Consider the following 13,695-nt stretch of genomic DNA (forward strand, 5'->3'; position numbering starts at 1 on the left):
TCCTGCTCTTTCTCCTGAGCGCATGCCGCCACCTCTCTCTGGATGGCACTTTGCAGGTAGCAGCCCCCATTCCTTTCCACTAGCTGCTCCACCTAGGTGACCAGACAGAGTGACCCTTAATGACCCCTCTGGGGGCTAAATTTAACAGATGACAGAAAATGAGTTTACTAGAAAGACATTAATGCATGTCTTAGTACACTGTAGGGATTTTTCCCTGAAAATGTTTTTAGTGTAGTAATGAGGGGTCTATTTCTGAACAATTTGTTCCAAAACCAATTTCAATAAAGAAGGGCCATTTATAGCATTATTTCATCCCTCACTGTATCTAGAAAATGCCTAGAAGCTGTCAAGAAAAGCACTTATAATTATAAACCCACCATCAACACTGCACCACTGAAATTAATTAAGAATTCTGTTATCATTCATAAACTATTATTATCATGTAATCAGGGACCGTCAGTTTCATTAGCATGTAAACTAACTGCTGTGGTAGTTCAGGGATTAAGGTACATTACTTGACTAGTAATGGGAAGGTTGACCCTCACCATCACCACCAAGTTACCACTGCTGGCCCCAGAGCCCTCAACTTGAGCCCTTACCCCTCAACTGCTCAAGTTCAGTCATAAGTTAAGTCGCTTTGGATAAAAGCATCAGCTAAATGCCATAAATGTAAATTAGCATTTATATTAGTGTATGTGACTTAACACTTAGCAGGCAGAAACCCATCCTTCTCTGACCTTCTCTAGAAGAGATGCAACCTGTTGCCTCTCCTGCGGCTGCCGGTTGTTAATCACATGCCAGTGTCCGCTGCAGTTCTCCACCATGGCCATAAGGGCAGCCTCCTCCCGCCTCAGGTAGTTCTCTTGGTCGCGGCCCAACAGGTAATCGCCGCAGGTAAGCAGGACCAGGGTGTGTGCCAGCGCCCCCGGTCCAAAGGCGCGCTCCAGCTGGCCCGGCACCCGCCCTTCTATCTCTGTGAACTGGCCGACGGGCACCAGGATGAGGAAGGCGTGGGGGCCGGGCGCGGTCAGGGCAAGCGCCCTCTCGGTCTCCTGCAGCACGCTGTCCTCCACCTTCTGACCACTCCAGTACCAGCGTGGCGTCTCCACCAGCACCAGGCGCCGGCCCGCCGACACGCCGTGCCTCACCTCACACTGCCTGCACGTGACAAGTGGTGAAGACATCGCGCTCTGGCCCAGGAGGGTGTCCGCCGTCAGGGTCTTTCCGCAGCCGATGTTGCCCACCAGGACCAGGCGGAGCTCCGGGAGGCTGCGGAGACTGCTGCGCCGTTCCTCATGATCATCTGGAAAGTGTGGATAAGAGGTACACAAATTATTTATTGTATAAACATATTCACTACAGCAGGGGTGCCCAAATTATTTACTGTACAAACATATTCACTACAGCAGGGGTGCCCAAATTATTTACTGTACAAACATATTCACTACTGCAGGGGTGTACAAACATATTTACTACATCATATCGCCTGGACGGCACTGAAAGAGAGTATTCGTTTTCCGTCACATTGCTGGCTCGACCCTGCACAAGCAATATGGGCCAGTAACGAGACAACTAGGGTTATTGATCCATGAGACTGGATTTCTGGAGCTGGCCCAGTTAGAGAGTCCTAGGCCTTTCCGCATTGGCCCTTAAGAAGGAGGAGTTTAGGGTATCAGTGGTCAGGTGTCACAATCAACACAGCAAGGCAAGCTTGCTTCATATCAGCTGTGGTGAGCAAATTTGGATGAACTTGAACTAAAATACAAGAAATTAAGAGGAACCAACAAAACAAAAGAAATATAAAGAATAAAATAGGGTAGCATGGAGTTCGAGTCTGTTCTAACTGCTTAGCGAAAGGCTGTTGACTTAGAAAGCTTTGAGTCTTGATCTCCCTTCGCAGAATTTCTCGGGGGGTATTGTGGGTCTGTTTCACAGGTTGTATTCAGACCAAGTAGGAGGTTCTTTCCAGGTATCTGCTCTGATACACACACACTCCCGTATTTAACACCCTGTCAGGTCTGTTCAACAACATTCAGCTATGTAGTGGTGCACGCGTGCGCGCGCGCACACACACACACCCCTTTGCACAGATCCTGCTCTTTGCTGAATGATATTCACTTCAATTTGCTGAATGATTCTCCACATAACTATGCTCCTGAAAGGTATTTATATTCACCCTACTGCGTGTGTGTGTGTGTGTGTGTGTGTGTGTGTGTGTGTGTGTGTGTGTAGGGGTGTCCTTCTTGTGGGTCCTTCTCTGCTTCACACTTCGTTTCAGACCAAGTAGTGGGTTAAACTTCAAGTATACGTTGAGGTATAATTTTCCAGGTATCTGCACTAAGACACACAGTCTCATATTAAGCACCCTGTCAGGCCTGTTCAACGACATTCAGCAAGGAGGGGTGCACACACACACACACATACAAACACGTACGTACACACACACATACAAACACGTACGTACACACACACACACACAAACACACACACACACACACACACACACACACACACACACACTTGGATGGAACCTGCTCCTTGCTGAATGATCTTCACTTTAATGATTCTGCGTATCACTATACTCCTGAAAGGTATTTAGAGCCACCCTACTGTGATATGTCAAACCAGGAATGTCAACCATCTACAACCATTTACATCCGTCTTTCATGCAGTAATGACTGGCATTATTGGGCTTTATGTGTCTTTAAAGGCTTCAAATAGCTGTTTTTTTAAACCATTAAATTAGTAGCAGAGAACTATAGTGACAACAATTCTTTAAAAAACACCTGTGCCTCATAATCAGATCTTAATCACTTCTTTAAAAATCACCTGTGCCTCAATTAGATCTTAATCAATTATTTAAAAAGCACATGTGCTTTTTCAATTCTTTAAAAAGCTTTTCTCATCATCTCATCCACTGTTTCAGTTCTCCACATGACCCTGTCCTGTGTCTAAGGTAAGAAAGTATGAGAACAATGTGGACAGCTGGAACACGTAATTAAAGTGACTTTAATAAAGTCCAGTACGGGTAGACTCAATCCTGCAAATAAAACGCATTGTGTAATTTATGTAGCTACATTAAAGCCATTAAATGTAGTCTTATTTTCACTCTAGCACCCATTACTTACAAACAGATCATTCATTTTCATCAAATAAACTAACTACTAATGTAATTGTTAAATGTTAGTCACCCAAAATATGAAAGGCAGAATTCACTTTTCTTACCCCGACACAGCAAATCCATGTTTTCTTCTCTTCAGCAGGGCAGTGTCTCTCGTCTTGCCCTCTTTCACTGTAGTGTGGCCTGTCAGAGCCTCGCAGCTGGCTGTGTCACACCAGGAGTACCATTCCCCCCACCCTCTACTCTCTGTCTGGAATCTTGGAGGAAAAAAACAAACAAAAAAACAGCCGGTTGTCTCCACCCACCTGCATGCGCTCCTCAGCAAACACACACACACACACACACACACACACACACACACACACACCTACAGTGAATTAAATAACCATTGTTCACTGCCTTCCATACATTCTGATGCTGGGTGGAGGTGGACAGTTGTCATGTGTGAGTCATGTGCCCGGTACCAAAACCTGCTGCTCAATCAGAGCGGCACGCAATAGCTGTGAGAAACAACACGTACTTCCTCAACACCAGCCAGTCCCTGCTCTCCACTCAGGCCTCACTGGAAATGACAGCTCACACTGGTTTCGAAAAGACTTCTTACCTGGCTACCAGAACCCCTCAGCGCCTCTTAGGGGAAACTTAAATGACCAAATAATGCACATGAACTGCAGTAGCAAACATGAATTCTCCTCAAAAATCAAATATGTATTCTTTTGTTTTGTTGTGTGTCGGGCACTTCTTCAAGTCAGTGTGTAGCCAGAGGTTACCTAGCAACATAAGGATGTGTTAAACAAATGGCTAAGCTATTTCAACTGAACACAGAATTTAGCATTAACAGATCCAGACTTAAGATTTCCTTATTTAAAGGGCTTTAGAAGATCTTTCTAAAATCAGACACTGAACTAACCACTAACCAACACCGTCTAAACACGGATCTACAAAAGCCTCATGATGGCTATCACTAAAAGATGTTTTACAAATGGCACAAAAGAAAAAGCAATATGGGTACTTGTGTGCAGTGACAGAGAATCTAGTACTACTTGTTCAGTTTCCCTCGTCTTCTTGGGGGGGGGGGGGGGGGGGGGGGGGGTGCGTGTGCGCGCATAAACTCAGTCTAAACTCTCTGGACGCTTCTCCTCCCAAGCACAAGACAGATCAAACCTTGCTCCAAACATTACTTCTCTGCATAACTGTTTTTGAAGTACTAATAAAATCTGGAGCAACTATCAACAGTGAATGAGTGACTTGTCCATTCTAAATACACAGAAATATCAAAATCAGAGCAGCTGCACATCATTTAAAAGAGATCGCTAAAATACTTTTAATTGAAAGAACAACCAAACACACACCAACAGAAATACAAAAAAAACAAAAACAGGATAAAAATGGAACAATGGATTAAGAAGCATGTTAAAAGTAGACATGTTCCTGTGGTCTGTCCAGTGCAAAAATGTGCAATTCAAGTCCTTTCCTCGAAAACCAGTTGTTTAGGCCACCAAAAGCCTGAACGTGAGGAGCTATCAGCTAAGGTCCTTTATCCAGAGAGGGACACAGAGTGTATTTGTATGGGTGAGAGACGATCCTGGTAGTGTTTAGAGTCCAGGCATGACATAGGCTATATTGTCCAGAGTGTTTGACTGGAGAAAAGAGAAAAAGACAATTAGAGACTACAATTTCAATCGAGAAGATTGAAACATTAACACTGAGCACTCAGTTTATAAGTAACTTGATTGCAGGGCCTTAACTCAGTGCGATTAACTTTTATTTTCACAGGACGTAATGTGCACATGCCAAACTGATTTTAAACTATGAGGATACTGAACTGGTTCTTAACCCTAACCGAGCAAGGCCGGCTGACTCCAATCCCAGAGGGCAACGACACAGCAGAGCAATACAGCGATCTTTTTGCTGGATGTGACCCTATTCAACCTTTCCAGGACTGGTCATTAGTAACTGAATCAGGCACACTGCCACAGGGAACAGTCAACTGTGCCATGCTGTGGTCCTGAAGGACTAGTCTCTTTTTTGAGGATGAAACAGTTATCAACAGCCCTGTTATTTAAGCTGCTGTATTTACTAGTTCACCTGTTATAAGCTAGTGTTATTATGGGTACCATTATGATATAAACTACTGTAATAACCACATACCCCTACATTATGGGCCACTATAACGAGTACCTGTTTTATAAGCAAAGAGTTACCAGTTATAAGCAAGTAGTTACCAGAGTCTTTATGACATAATGAATACAAGTGTAATAGCATTATAGCAAGGGTTCTGAACTCGTGGTCCCCCTGTTCCAGGTAGCGTGGGCTAATGGTGGGCCTGAGAGGGTGTATATTAAAGGACAGGGCAGCATGGAGCAGGTACCAGTATGTGAGCAGGACAGCCGTTGAGTTCTGGCACCTGAGCAGTGAGACACGCCAGAGGACCCAAAGCACACAGCATAGAGTCCAATAGCACAGAGAGGGAGCCCGAGACAGTCACCATACCCTACACACACACACACACGCACACGTGCGCACACACACGCACACACACACAAACAGTTAATGTTTAGTACTAATTAAGACACACTGGGTCACTTTCTGGATGCACGTTGAGGACCCAAACAGTGATCAGGGTTTAGGAGTTAATCATGAACGATTAATGCCTCATGTCACGACATGTCTCTCTCACGTCAGTCAAGTCAATCTCAGCTGAAGTGTTGTGCAGGCCTACAAAAGCGATATTTTACGTTGCTGGCATGAGGGAGCAGACCGCGGTACTCAAAACTTGAGTTGGTGGTTCAGTTCATCTAACTATTGGCCACTGCAAATCTAGATCTAAACTTGGCTTGGTGAAGTTCTGTCTGATTCTGTCTAATTACTGCCACCACCCTTAAACAATCATTAGCTCCGCCCTTTTCTGCACACCTGGTGCTGCTACCGCTGTCCCTGTGGCATATTTCTAACCACTCCAAATCTATGCAGATCTAAACTGAGCTTGTAGCCAGAAAACAGATGTCCTATAGTTCCAAGCCCAAAATCAACGAGGAACTAATTGATGGAATCCTGTCACACCTCAGTCTCCTGCAGCCTGCGACCAATGAGGGAGAGTGACTCCCCCAGCAGCTGCAGGTGGGCTGCGGCATCGATAGGGTCCACATCCGGGTCTCTGAGCGGGGAGGACAAGGCCTCAGTTGCAGGAACCGGAACCGCCCCATTCTGCGCCAGGGAAACCACTGGCTCCGCCCTCTTGGGGACACCTGCTGTTGTGGGCGTTCCTGTTGCTGAGGTAACGACACCCGGGAACGTTGCAACACCTGTGGAGGGAGTGGGGTCAGAGTTTTGAGTCCAAATCATCAGTCTGCCTCTTAGAGTGGAATTCTTGCATTACTAGAGTGGAAGTTTCGCATTAATTATATAAAGCAGTACAGTACAGCAGTACAGTATACTACATGTCTCCTCATTATTACAGCTCTATAATTATTACATAACAATGATTAGCCATTTGTCCATGCTTACTGAATGAATGTACACAGGGTCCTTTTGTTTCCTGTGCAGCAGGTTTGGCCTGCTATGCTAAATGCCTGGATGTACTGATTCATCCATTAAGTATGCTTATAACATACAGGGCTTAAGGGGGGGTGGGATCAAGGACTCAGCAGTCGACAACGGTGCCGTCTACTGGCCTTTAGTTTTGTTGGTGTCTTTGGCAGGTCTGGGTTGGCTGTGTTTGCTGTGTTTTCCTGCGGCTGCTCCGGACTTCATTTGTTTGTGCTGTAGATACTCCACCCTCTCCCGCCACACCTGAGAGACCCGATAAGGCGCTTACTACAAGCACACAGTGCACCTCTAAACACAAGGTGACCCTACACCTTTTGCAAGGCTTCTGGTAAGAAACAAATCTCATTTACAGTATAAAGGTTGATATGCTTAAAGCTTGACTTAACTACTATATACATTGATGCACTAATAAGGAATATCCTGCGTAGACCATTGCATGGTGACACAGACCTGTTTGTCTCCCTCGGGGAGCTGCTTCCAAGCATCTGCCAGTTTCTTACTCAGATCCCCAAAGTCTGTGGTAAACAGGATTACAAAACCAGAACCCAGGTTAAAGGTTGAATCAGGTGTCAAAACAGTACCATCAGCAACACTGCAGCATGTGAGCAGGGTATGTTATTACAGTTATTACAGTAAATTACAGTATGCTTATTTTATTTTGCTCTTTTAAAATAAAATTACTAGGCCAGGCAAGGCAGTGAAATGTTCAACTGACCTATAAAGACAAAACTGAGGTAGCAAAAAAAGCTAAATCATAACCTACACATGATGCACCAGGTAAGCAATTACCTAATAAGTTAACATACATGCAATAACTCACATTGGATGTCTGAGCTGTACTGATCAAGCTATGATTCTCTTAATCTTTATCTTAATCTTTAAGGTCTTTAATCTCATCAGACACTCTGAGCAAGTATAAAAGTACTGACCCAGACCCGGCTGCTCTTCCAGGATGCTTATCCTGTACTCCTTACAGAATATCTGATATGCTGTAAGCACCTTCTGCTTCACCTGTGGGAAAGACGGGGAGAGGGCGAGCGAGAGAGAGAGAGAGACATGGGAAGACAGTGAGAGAGAGAGAGAGTAGGGTCATGGGAATCACTTAACATAATATGTGTTCTTTACTACTTTTACTTGTGGTCTCATTTTCACCTGATGGGGCCTTTAATTACAAACCCAGCCACCCTACCTTCTCAGCCTTTAACCTGGCCTTCTCTTCTTTCTTTCTCTTCTTCTCACTGTGAAATCCTGATCGTCCCATTCCATATAAACCATCCTGTGAGCTGCCGTTGTCTACAGCAGTGGAATCAGAGATGTGATGGACAGGGAAAGGCAAATCAACAGATCAAGGCAAATTTTTCAGTGCAAACACAAACACACAGACACACACAAAACAAAGAGGAGAGAGAAAAAAAAAACAAAACAAAACAAAAAAAAAAAAAAAAACCTCACGTCACCACAACAGTCAATTTTGACACAAGGAATGAGAATTAGATCAGGGGTTACCTGCTCCTGTTTTCTTCGTGCTTTTGCTGCTGCGTCTCTGCTCCCTCTCCTTATCTTTCTTCTTCTTGCTTTTCTTGCTCTTTTTGCTCTTCTTGCTATATGGCGTGAAGGAGTCATCAATGACCAGCTGTCCACTTTCCGTGCCCTCTGCCGAGGAAGAGCTGTCATCGTCCAACGGATCGTACGATCCCCCATAATGCCCTATGGCATGGTACGAAGATAGGTCAGTACATGCACCGCTGAAGCTACTGCCATCTGTGTTTAAGTGTAATGTTTGTTTATTTTATTTTCATAAACAGCAAATGAGAAAATCCTTCCGTCTAGTGTACTCGGCAAATAATAAAATTTGTGATTCTGACATCACTATCACTCCAGAACTGTAAGCCCCCTCAATCCAAACATTTTATTTTCTCAAAACATCAGCAAGCCAGAGGGCAGCTGCTTCCATGAACAATTGTATCGATGTCGCACAACCTTACGTTCCGTCCTCCACAGACCCGAAATCAACGCGAAAAGCTTCCCGCCATCCCTGCCTCACCTTCGAGCTCCACCTCCTCTCCGACCACAGGCAGTGCCTCTCGTACTATGTGCTGCTTCTTTTTGGCAGACTTGGGTGCCACCACGCCCTCTCTCCGGCGCTCCTTCCCTGAGGGGAGAGAAGGGTACGAAGGCTTCTTGGGGAGCGTGGGGCTTGGTTCTGAGCCCACAGCCGTAGGGGAGGTGATGGCCTGGAGGAGACCCATGGCAGTCACGGCAGTCTGGGGGGAGCTGGAGGGGGCAGGTGAGGGCAGGGAAGAGCCATGGATCTCTGACAGCCTTTTCTTCTTTTTGTGGTGCGACCCAGAGCCATGATCTGTTGGGGGACAAGTTTTATTGGGACACTATATTAATGAACTCATGCATGATTAATACATATGTTATATATGCAATACGTTATTATTAATTCATTTTGTAACTGGTGCTATTTGGCCAGTACTCACTCTCCTGCCTACCTTTGTGTTGATAATCATCGTCATGCTTCTTCTTTTTCTTCTTGGGAATCTCACTGCTTGCAGGAAGCCCCTCAGGGTCCTTGGGGATCAGCAGAGAGCCCATGGTGAGCTCAGGGCACAGCTGGCACAAAACATAACTTGTCATTACACCATAGTCTCCTCACCTTTGGACGTTTCTTTGAGGACTTGCGAACCTCCGCATCAATGATCTCCTCTTCTCGCAGGAGATCTTTGTAAGATCTCCTCTTTTCTCTCTGGCTGCGGCCTGCTACCAGACTCACCTCACTCTCCATCTGACAAATATAAGGTAATGCCAGAAAACCCTGAGACTAAGGTTTTTCTTGTACAAAGATGATGTTACAGTAACAAAGATCATTGTACTTACCACCAAATGTTAAACCAAATGTAAAAGTTCCCATATTATGGTGTTAAAGTTTACAAATCTTAAATTACTTATTTATTGTACTGACCAAAGATCCAAAAACATAAAATAACCAAGATCATTACATAACTTTACTCTTCAAACTTCACACTGTCCCAACCGCCCCTAGGATGTATAACTGAGATAGACTAACACTATTTAAATTAAGATGGCAAAACCGGCAGTGCATTGTTTACTGTCATTTTGAACCCTCCGTTTAACTTAATAACTGCCGTAACGGTTCCAGCGTGAAACGTTTCGGAAGCGCTGTTATCCTTGCCTAACAGAATGTAACAGAGACGGGTGCATTAGATGGACACAGTAACGTTAGGAGAGAAGCTAGCTAGGCAGAAACAATGCCTTCCCGCCTTTGTTTGAAAACAGTATTCCTAGCCAGCTAAAACGAGGTGTGTTCTTACAACCTCCTGTCCGCAGAGTAGCAGCTTACAAGCTCCTAATATTTTTAGGGTAGTAGCGTGGCTAACACACCCCTTCTTACAAGCTCCTAATGTATGCAGGGTAGCATCGTGGCTAACCTAGCTACCTAGCTAACCTAGCTAGCCCCACGGCTCGCGCTGCTGGCTCGCCTCAGCTTGGTCTCTTCGGTTGGCTAGCAGCAGCAAGCTAACCAGCTAAATAGCTAACTAGCTGCCTAACTTTCAAAGAGAATAGCTCTCTGTCAACTCTCAGAATTACCACAAGCTTTCCGCTCCCGCGCACATAACGTCATTGGTATCACTGCGCCTTTAACGACAATTAACATTTCAATTCAGAAAAAGAATGTACCATTAGAAACCATTCGTAAAGTTCAAGCTATCTTCGCCATCTTGACCACCGAAGTGCTTTTTACTCGACTGAACGCAACATGGTGGGAAAAGCTCAGTCGTGCCCCCAGTGGGTGATCTGAGAGCGTAACTGATACCCAACATGTGGCCCGGCAACGCTCTCAAAATAAAATATCCCGCTCATGTGCTCTTAAATAAATGGACTTCACCAGAAAATTATGGGAACACTTAAATCATACGTAGGATCTAAATGAACGAAAGATTCAATTTGAAGATCTTTATTGATATAAATTGTGTACTTGGTTGAGAACAAAATTATATAACAACAATCAATGGAATTCAGAACCATTATCCCACTGAGAGCTGATGATTCAATATTGCACCAAATAGTAAAAGAACTGAAATCACAGGCTGGTCCAAATTCCATCATGGCAACTCATACAGTGACTCAGTAGTGGGTATGGCCCCCACATATCTGTATGGAGCACAGATGGGGTCGTGGTGGATATCCTCCCAGACCTAGATCAGGGCACCAATGAGCTCCTGGACAGTCTGTGGTGCTACTTGGCGGCATCGGATGTCTAGCCCCAGAGGTTCCCTATTGGATTACAGTCTGGGGAACATGAGGGCCAGCCAATGGCATCAATGCTTTCACCATCCAGGAACTACACACTCTGGCAACAATGCCCAACATACCATGACGAAACCAGAGTTCTGCACCAGCATAAGGTCTGACAGTGGCTCTGACAATTTTGTCCTGGTACTTAACACCAGTCAGGGAAAAGTTAGCTATCACATGGAGGTTTGTGTGACCATCCAAAGATATGCCTCCCCAGACCATCACTGACCCAACGCCAAACCGGTCATGCTGGATCATGTTGCAGGCAGCATAACGCTCACCATGGCGTCTCCCTTACTCTTTCATATCTGTCACGTGTGCTTAGTGTGTACCTGCTGTCATCTATGAAGAGAGATAGCAAAGCTACAGTACTGTTGAGAAGAATTAGTCAGGAAGAATGAGGAAAGAGCAATTGTCTGTGGCCACTGAAACTGATTTACAGTCCTAACTGGACAGACTGATATGCTTGAAGTTTAACTTACTTGGTGTTATACTTCGATGATTAAGTATTCCCTTCATTTTATGAGCAGTGTATATTCGCCACCACAAATTCAATGAGACAATTTAGTGAAGACGAGAAACAGTGTCACCTAGTGGTGACTTTCAAACTTTTGAGTCGTTCTACTCTCTTGGTGTTCTCTTTGTTATCTGTTGCAGGAAACAAAACTGAAGCACGACAAGCAGGTTCATCCACGTTCCTTCAGAGGTTGAATGCGTAAGAAATTAAAAGGAAATAAAATGAAAAAAGAACAGTAAATTAAATTAAAAAGAGAATTTTTACAACCCTGTTTAAATAAAAGGAATCTGACACATTGCCCAACATCCTGAGAATCTGACACAGCTGTGTGCTTGACGACCTAAAGCAGACATTCAGCATGACATTCAGACAGTTCAGCAAAGAACAGTCCACACTCAGCCCACTTGCAGATTCTCAGCAGATACTGAAACGGTACCTGAAGAAACAAAGCTTGGAATAATTGAACTCTAGTACTCTGCAGCACTGAGAAGCAAACACAGGGAGAAGACAGTCTTAGAATTTTACCAAGATCTCGATCAGGAACAGATACTAATCAATTTGTTGAAAAAATGCACAGAAGTGGATCTCCATGTTTAGAAGCACTTACATATGTGAACAAATGTTTTTCTTAAAGAAGCTGAATAAATATCCTCTATGAAAAAGACTGACAGACAAGAACATGCAGGTAGCACTCAGACTTGTGACCACCTCACTGGAACCTGATATTAATCATTTGGTATCGTAGAAGTGAAGCAATATTTCCCACTGAACAAGACATTCCTTGTAAGACATTCCTTGTAAGTACCTAATGTTATGTAATAATGTACTAGCATATACTAATAAATATATGGAGAAGTCTATAAACAAGCAATGTTAATATTTGTGGCCCTCTATTATAGATGTCTGAAACTGTTAAAAATAAGTTGGGCACCTGGCTATTTTTAAAATTTTTAAAAATCTTTTTGTAAACAGACTTCCAGAGAGCACTGAAGTAGACTATCTGCTAAAGGATGTCCAAATATTAAAAACTAATTATACTTAACAGCCAAACATTGATGGTGGTAATAGAACCTGAGTGTTACAAAGAATAAAATCATACAAATGACAGATTTGGAAAGATAACTAGATGTGTTGTAAAAGTAAGGGAAAAATGAATATCGTGTATCAGAATTAGTGTAGTTTGTTTTGACTTAACTGCTGAGCTCAGGTAAAAGCCACAGAATATTCTGAAGTTAAATTAAATAGAGCATTTTTCATGCAGCCAGAATTTGGTAATCATGTCCTATTTTTGTGAGAACTAGCTTTGTTAACAAATAAAAACACCCTCATCTTAAAGCTGTTTTAACAGCTTCAACCATTTTTACTGTTTTTTGAAAGACTGCTAATGTTCCTCTTTTTTTTCTTTTTTTTTTGGTAAGAACAGAATCAGGATGCAATAGGATCTTTGGGCTTGTTTCTTCTTTAGTGTCAGAAAGTGCCCCAGTTCAGCTGATAAACTGATAGAGCAACAGTTTAAAAATCTAGCCCAAACACAGCCTAAAAGACAAAACGATTGTTAGCATGCATGTGTGTTTGCCAATGAGAGCTCATCTTACATTGCTCCAGATCACTCTGCCATTAGAACCCCTGGCAAAAATCATGGAATCACAATATTGTAATTAATGTTGCTTGTTCCCAGTCAGCTGTGTCTAAAATTAGGTATATAAACAAAGTCTAAACAAAATGAAAAGGTTATAAAATTAAAACATGAGGATAGAAATGGCAGATGTCAAAGCAGCAGGACAGACATCTCAAGCGTTACGTCTGAGAAAATGTAATAGAAAATGCACAAAATAAATCAAAACAAATGAGTGGGAACAGGACATTGTGAGTATTCCCTCCTTTGGCCTCCAGAGGGCTCTCTCCCCTGGGTTCTAACTCAGGCGCTATGGGTTTTTTAAATCATCTGCACCTGTTCCACTCTGGTTGCCTCACTCCAGTGTGAAGTATTACTGGGTTTTCTGTGTAGCTGGATGGCATGTTTGGTCCTTAGATTTCCCTTTGTTCCTCTGCTTTTCCTCTTTGCATCATTTCTGGTTTTGACCCTGTTTTGGCCTTGGACTGCATGCTTTGCCTCAGTCTTTTCTGTGTTCATTAAAGTCCTAACCTGCATGTAGATCCCTTTCAGCACTCTGAGCCTCACATT

The 13,695-nt window shown here is 43.6% G+C and overlaps 1 protein-coding gene and 1 long non-coding RNA gene across 3 annotated transcripts; one reads left to right on the forward strand and one right to left on the reverse strand.

Moving 5' to 3' along the window:
• Positions 1-2,277: 2,277 nt before the first annotated feature.
• LOC118241877 lies at positions 2,278-3,294 on the forward strand. The gene is made up of 3 exons (XR_004776389.1): positions 2,278-2,314; positions 2,927-2,956; positions 3,261-3,294. It is a non-coding gene; the product is annotated as an uncharacterized LOC118241877 (long non-coding RNA).
• Positions 3,295-4,407: 1,113 nt separating this feature from the next.
• On the reverse strand, positions 4,408-10,451 carry LOC113579457 (HMG box-containing protein 4-like). 2 transcript variants are annotated; one of them, XM_027013408.2, is made up of 12 exons: positions 10,376-10,451; positions 9,333-9,461; positions 9,169-9,247; positions 8,715-9,029; positions 8,177-8,377; positions 7,860-7,963; positions 7,600-7,681; positions 7,121-7,185; positions 6,796-6,913; positions 6,185-6,426; positions 5,493-5,615; positions 4,409-4,761 (listed from the first exon to the last, which is right to left on the reverse strand). In XM_027013408.2, exons 1-12 carry the CDS (start codon positions 10,376-10,378, stop codon positions 4,717-4,719), a joined length of 1,506 nt encoding a protein of 501 aa, XP_026869209.2. In that variant the 5' UTR covers positions 10,379-10,451; the 3' UTR covers positions 4,409-4,716. The 2 variants fall into 2 exon arrangements, with proteins under 2 accessions (XP_026869218.2, XP_026869209.2); XM_027013417.2 differs by lacking the exon at positions 5,493-5,615 and having other exon boundaries at positions 4,408-4,761.
• Between the last annotated feature and the right edge of the window lie 3,244 nt (positions 10,452-13,695).

This window comes from Electrophorus electricus, chromosome 1 (genome assembly GCF_013358815.1).
Source record: "Electrophorus electricus isolate fEleEle1 chromosome 1, fEleEle1.pri, whole genome shotgun sequence".
Taxonomy (NCBI): Eukaryota; Metazoa; Chordata; class Actinopteri; order Gymnotiformes; family Gymnotidae; genus Electrophorus; species Electrophorus electricus.

Excerpts from the sequence above, each read along its gene's own strand:
- LOC113579457 (XM_027013408.2), bottom strand. Across the intron at positions 8,378-8,714 it reads AGAGGAGGTGGAGCTCGAAG|GGCATTATGGGGGATCGTAC; the intron begins GTGAGGCAGGGA and ends ACCATGCCATAG. Across the intron at positions 6,914-7,120 it reads TCCCCGAGGGAGACAAACAG|GTGTGGCGGGAGAGGGTGGA; the intron begins GTCTGTGTCACC and ends CGGGTCTCTCAG.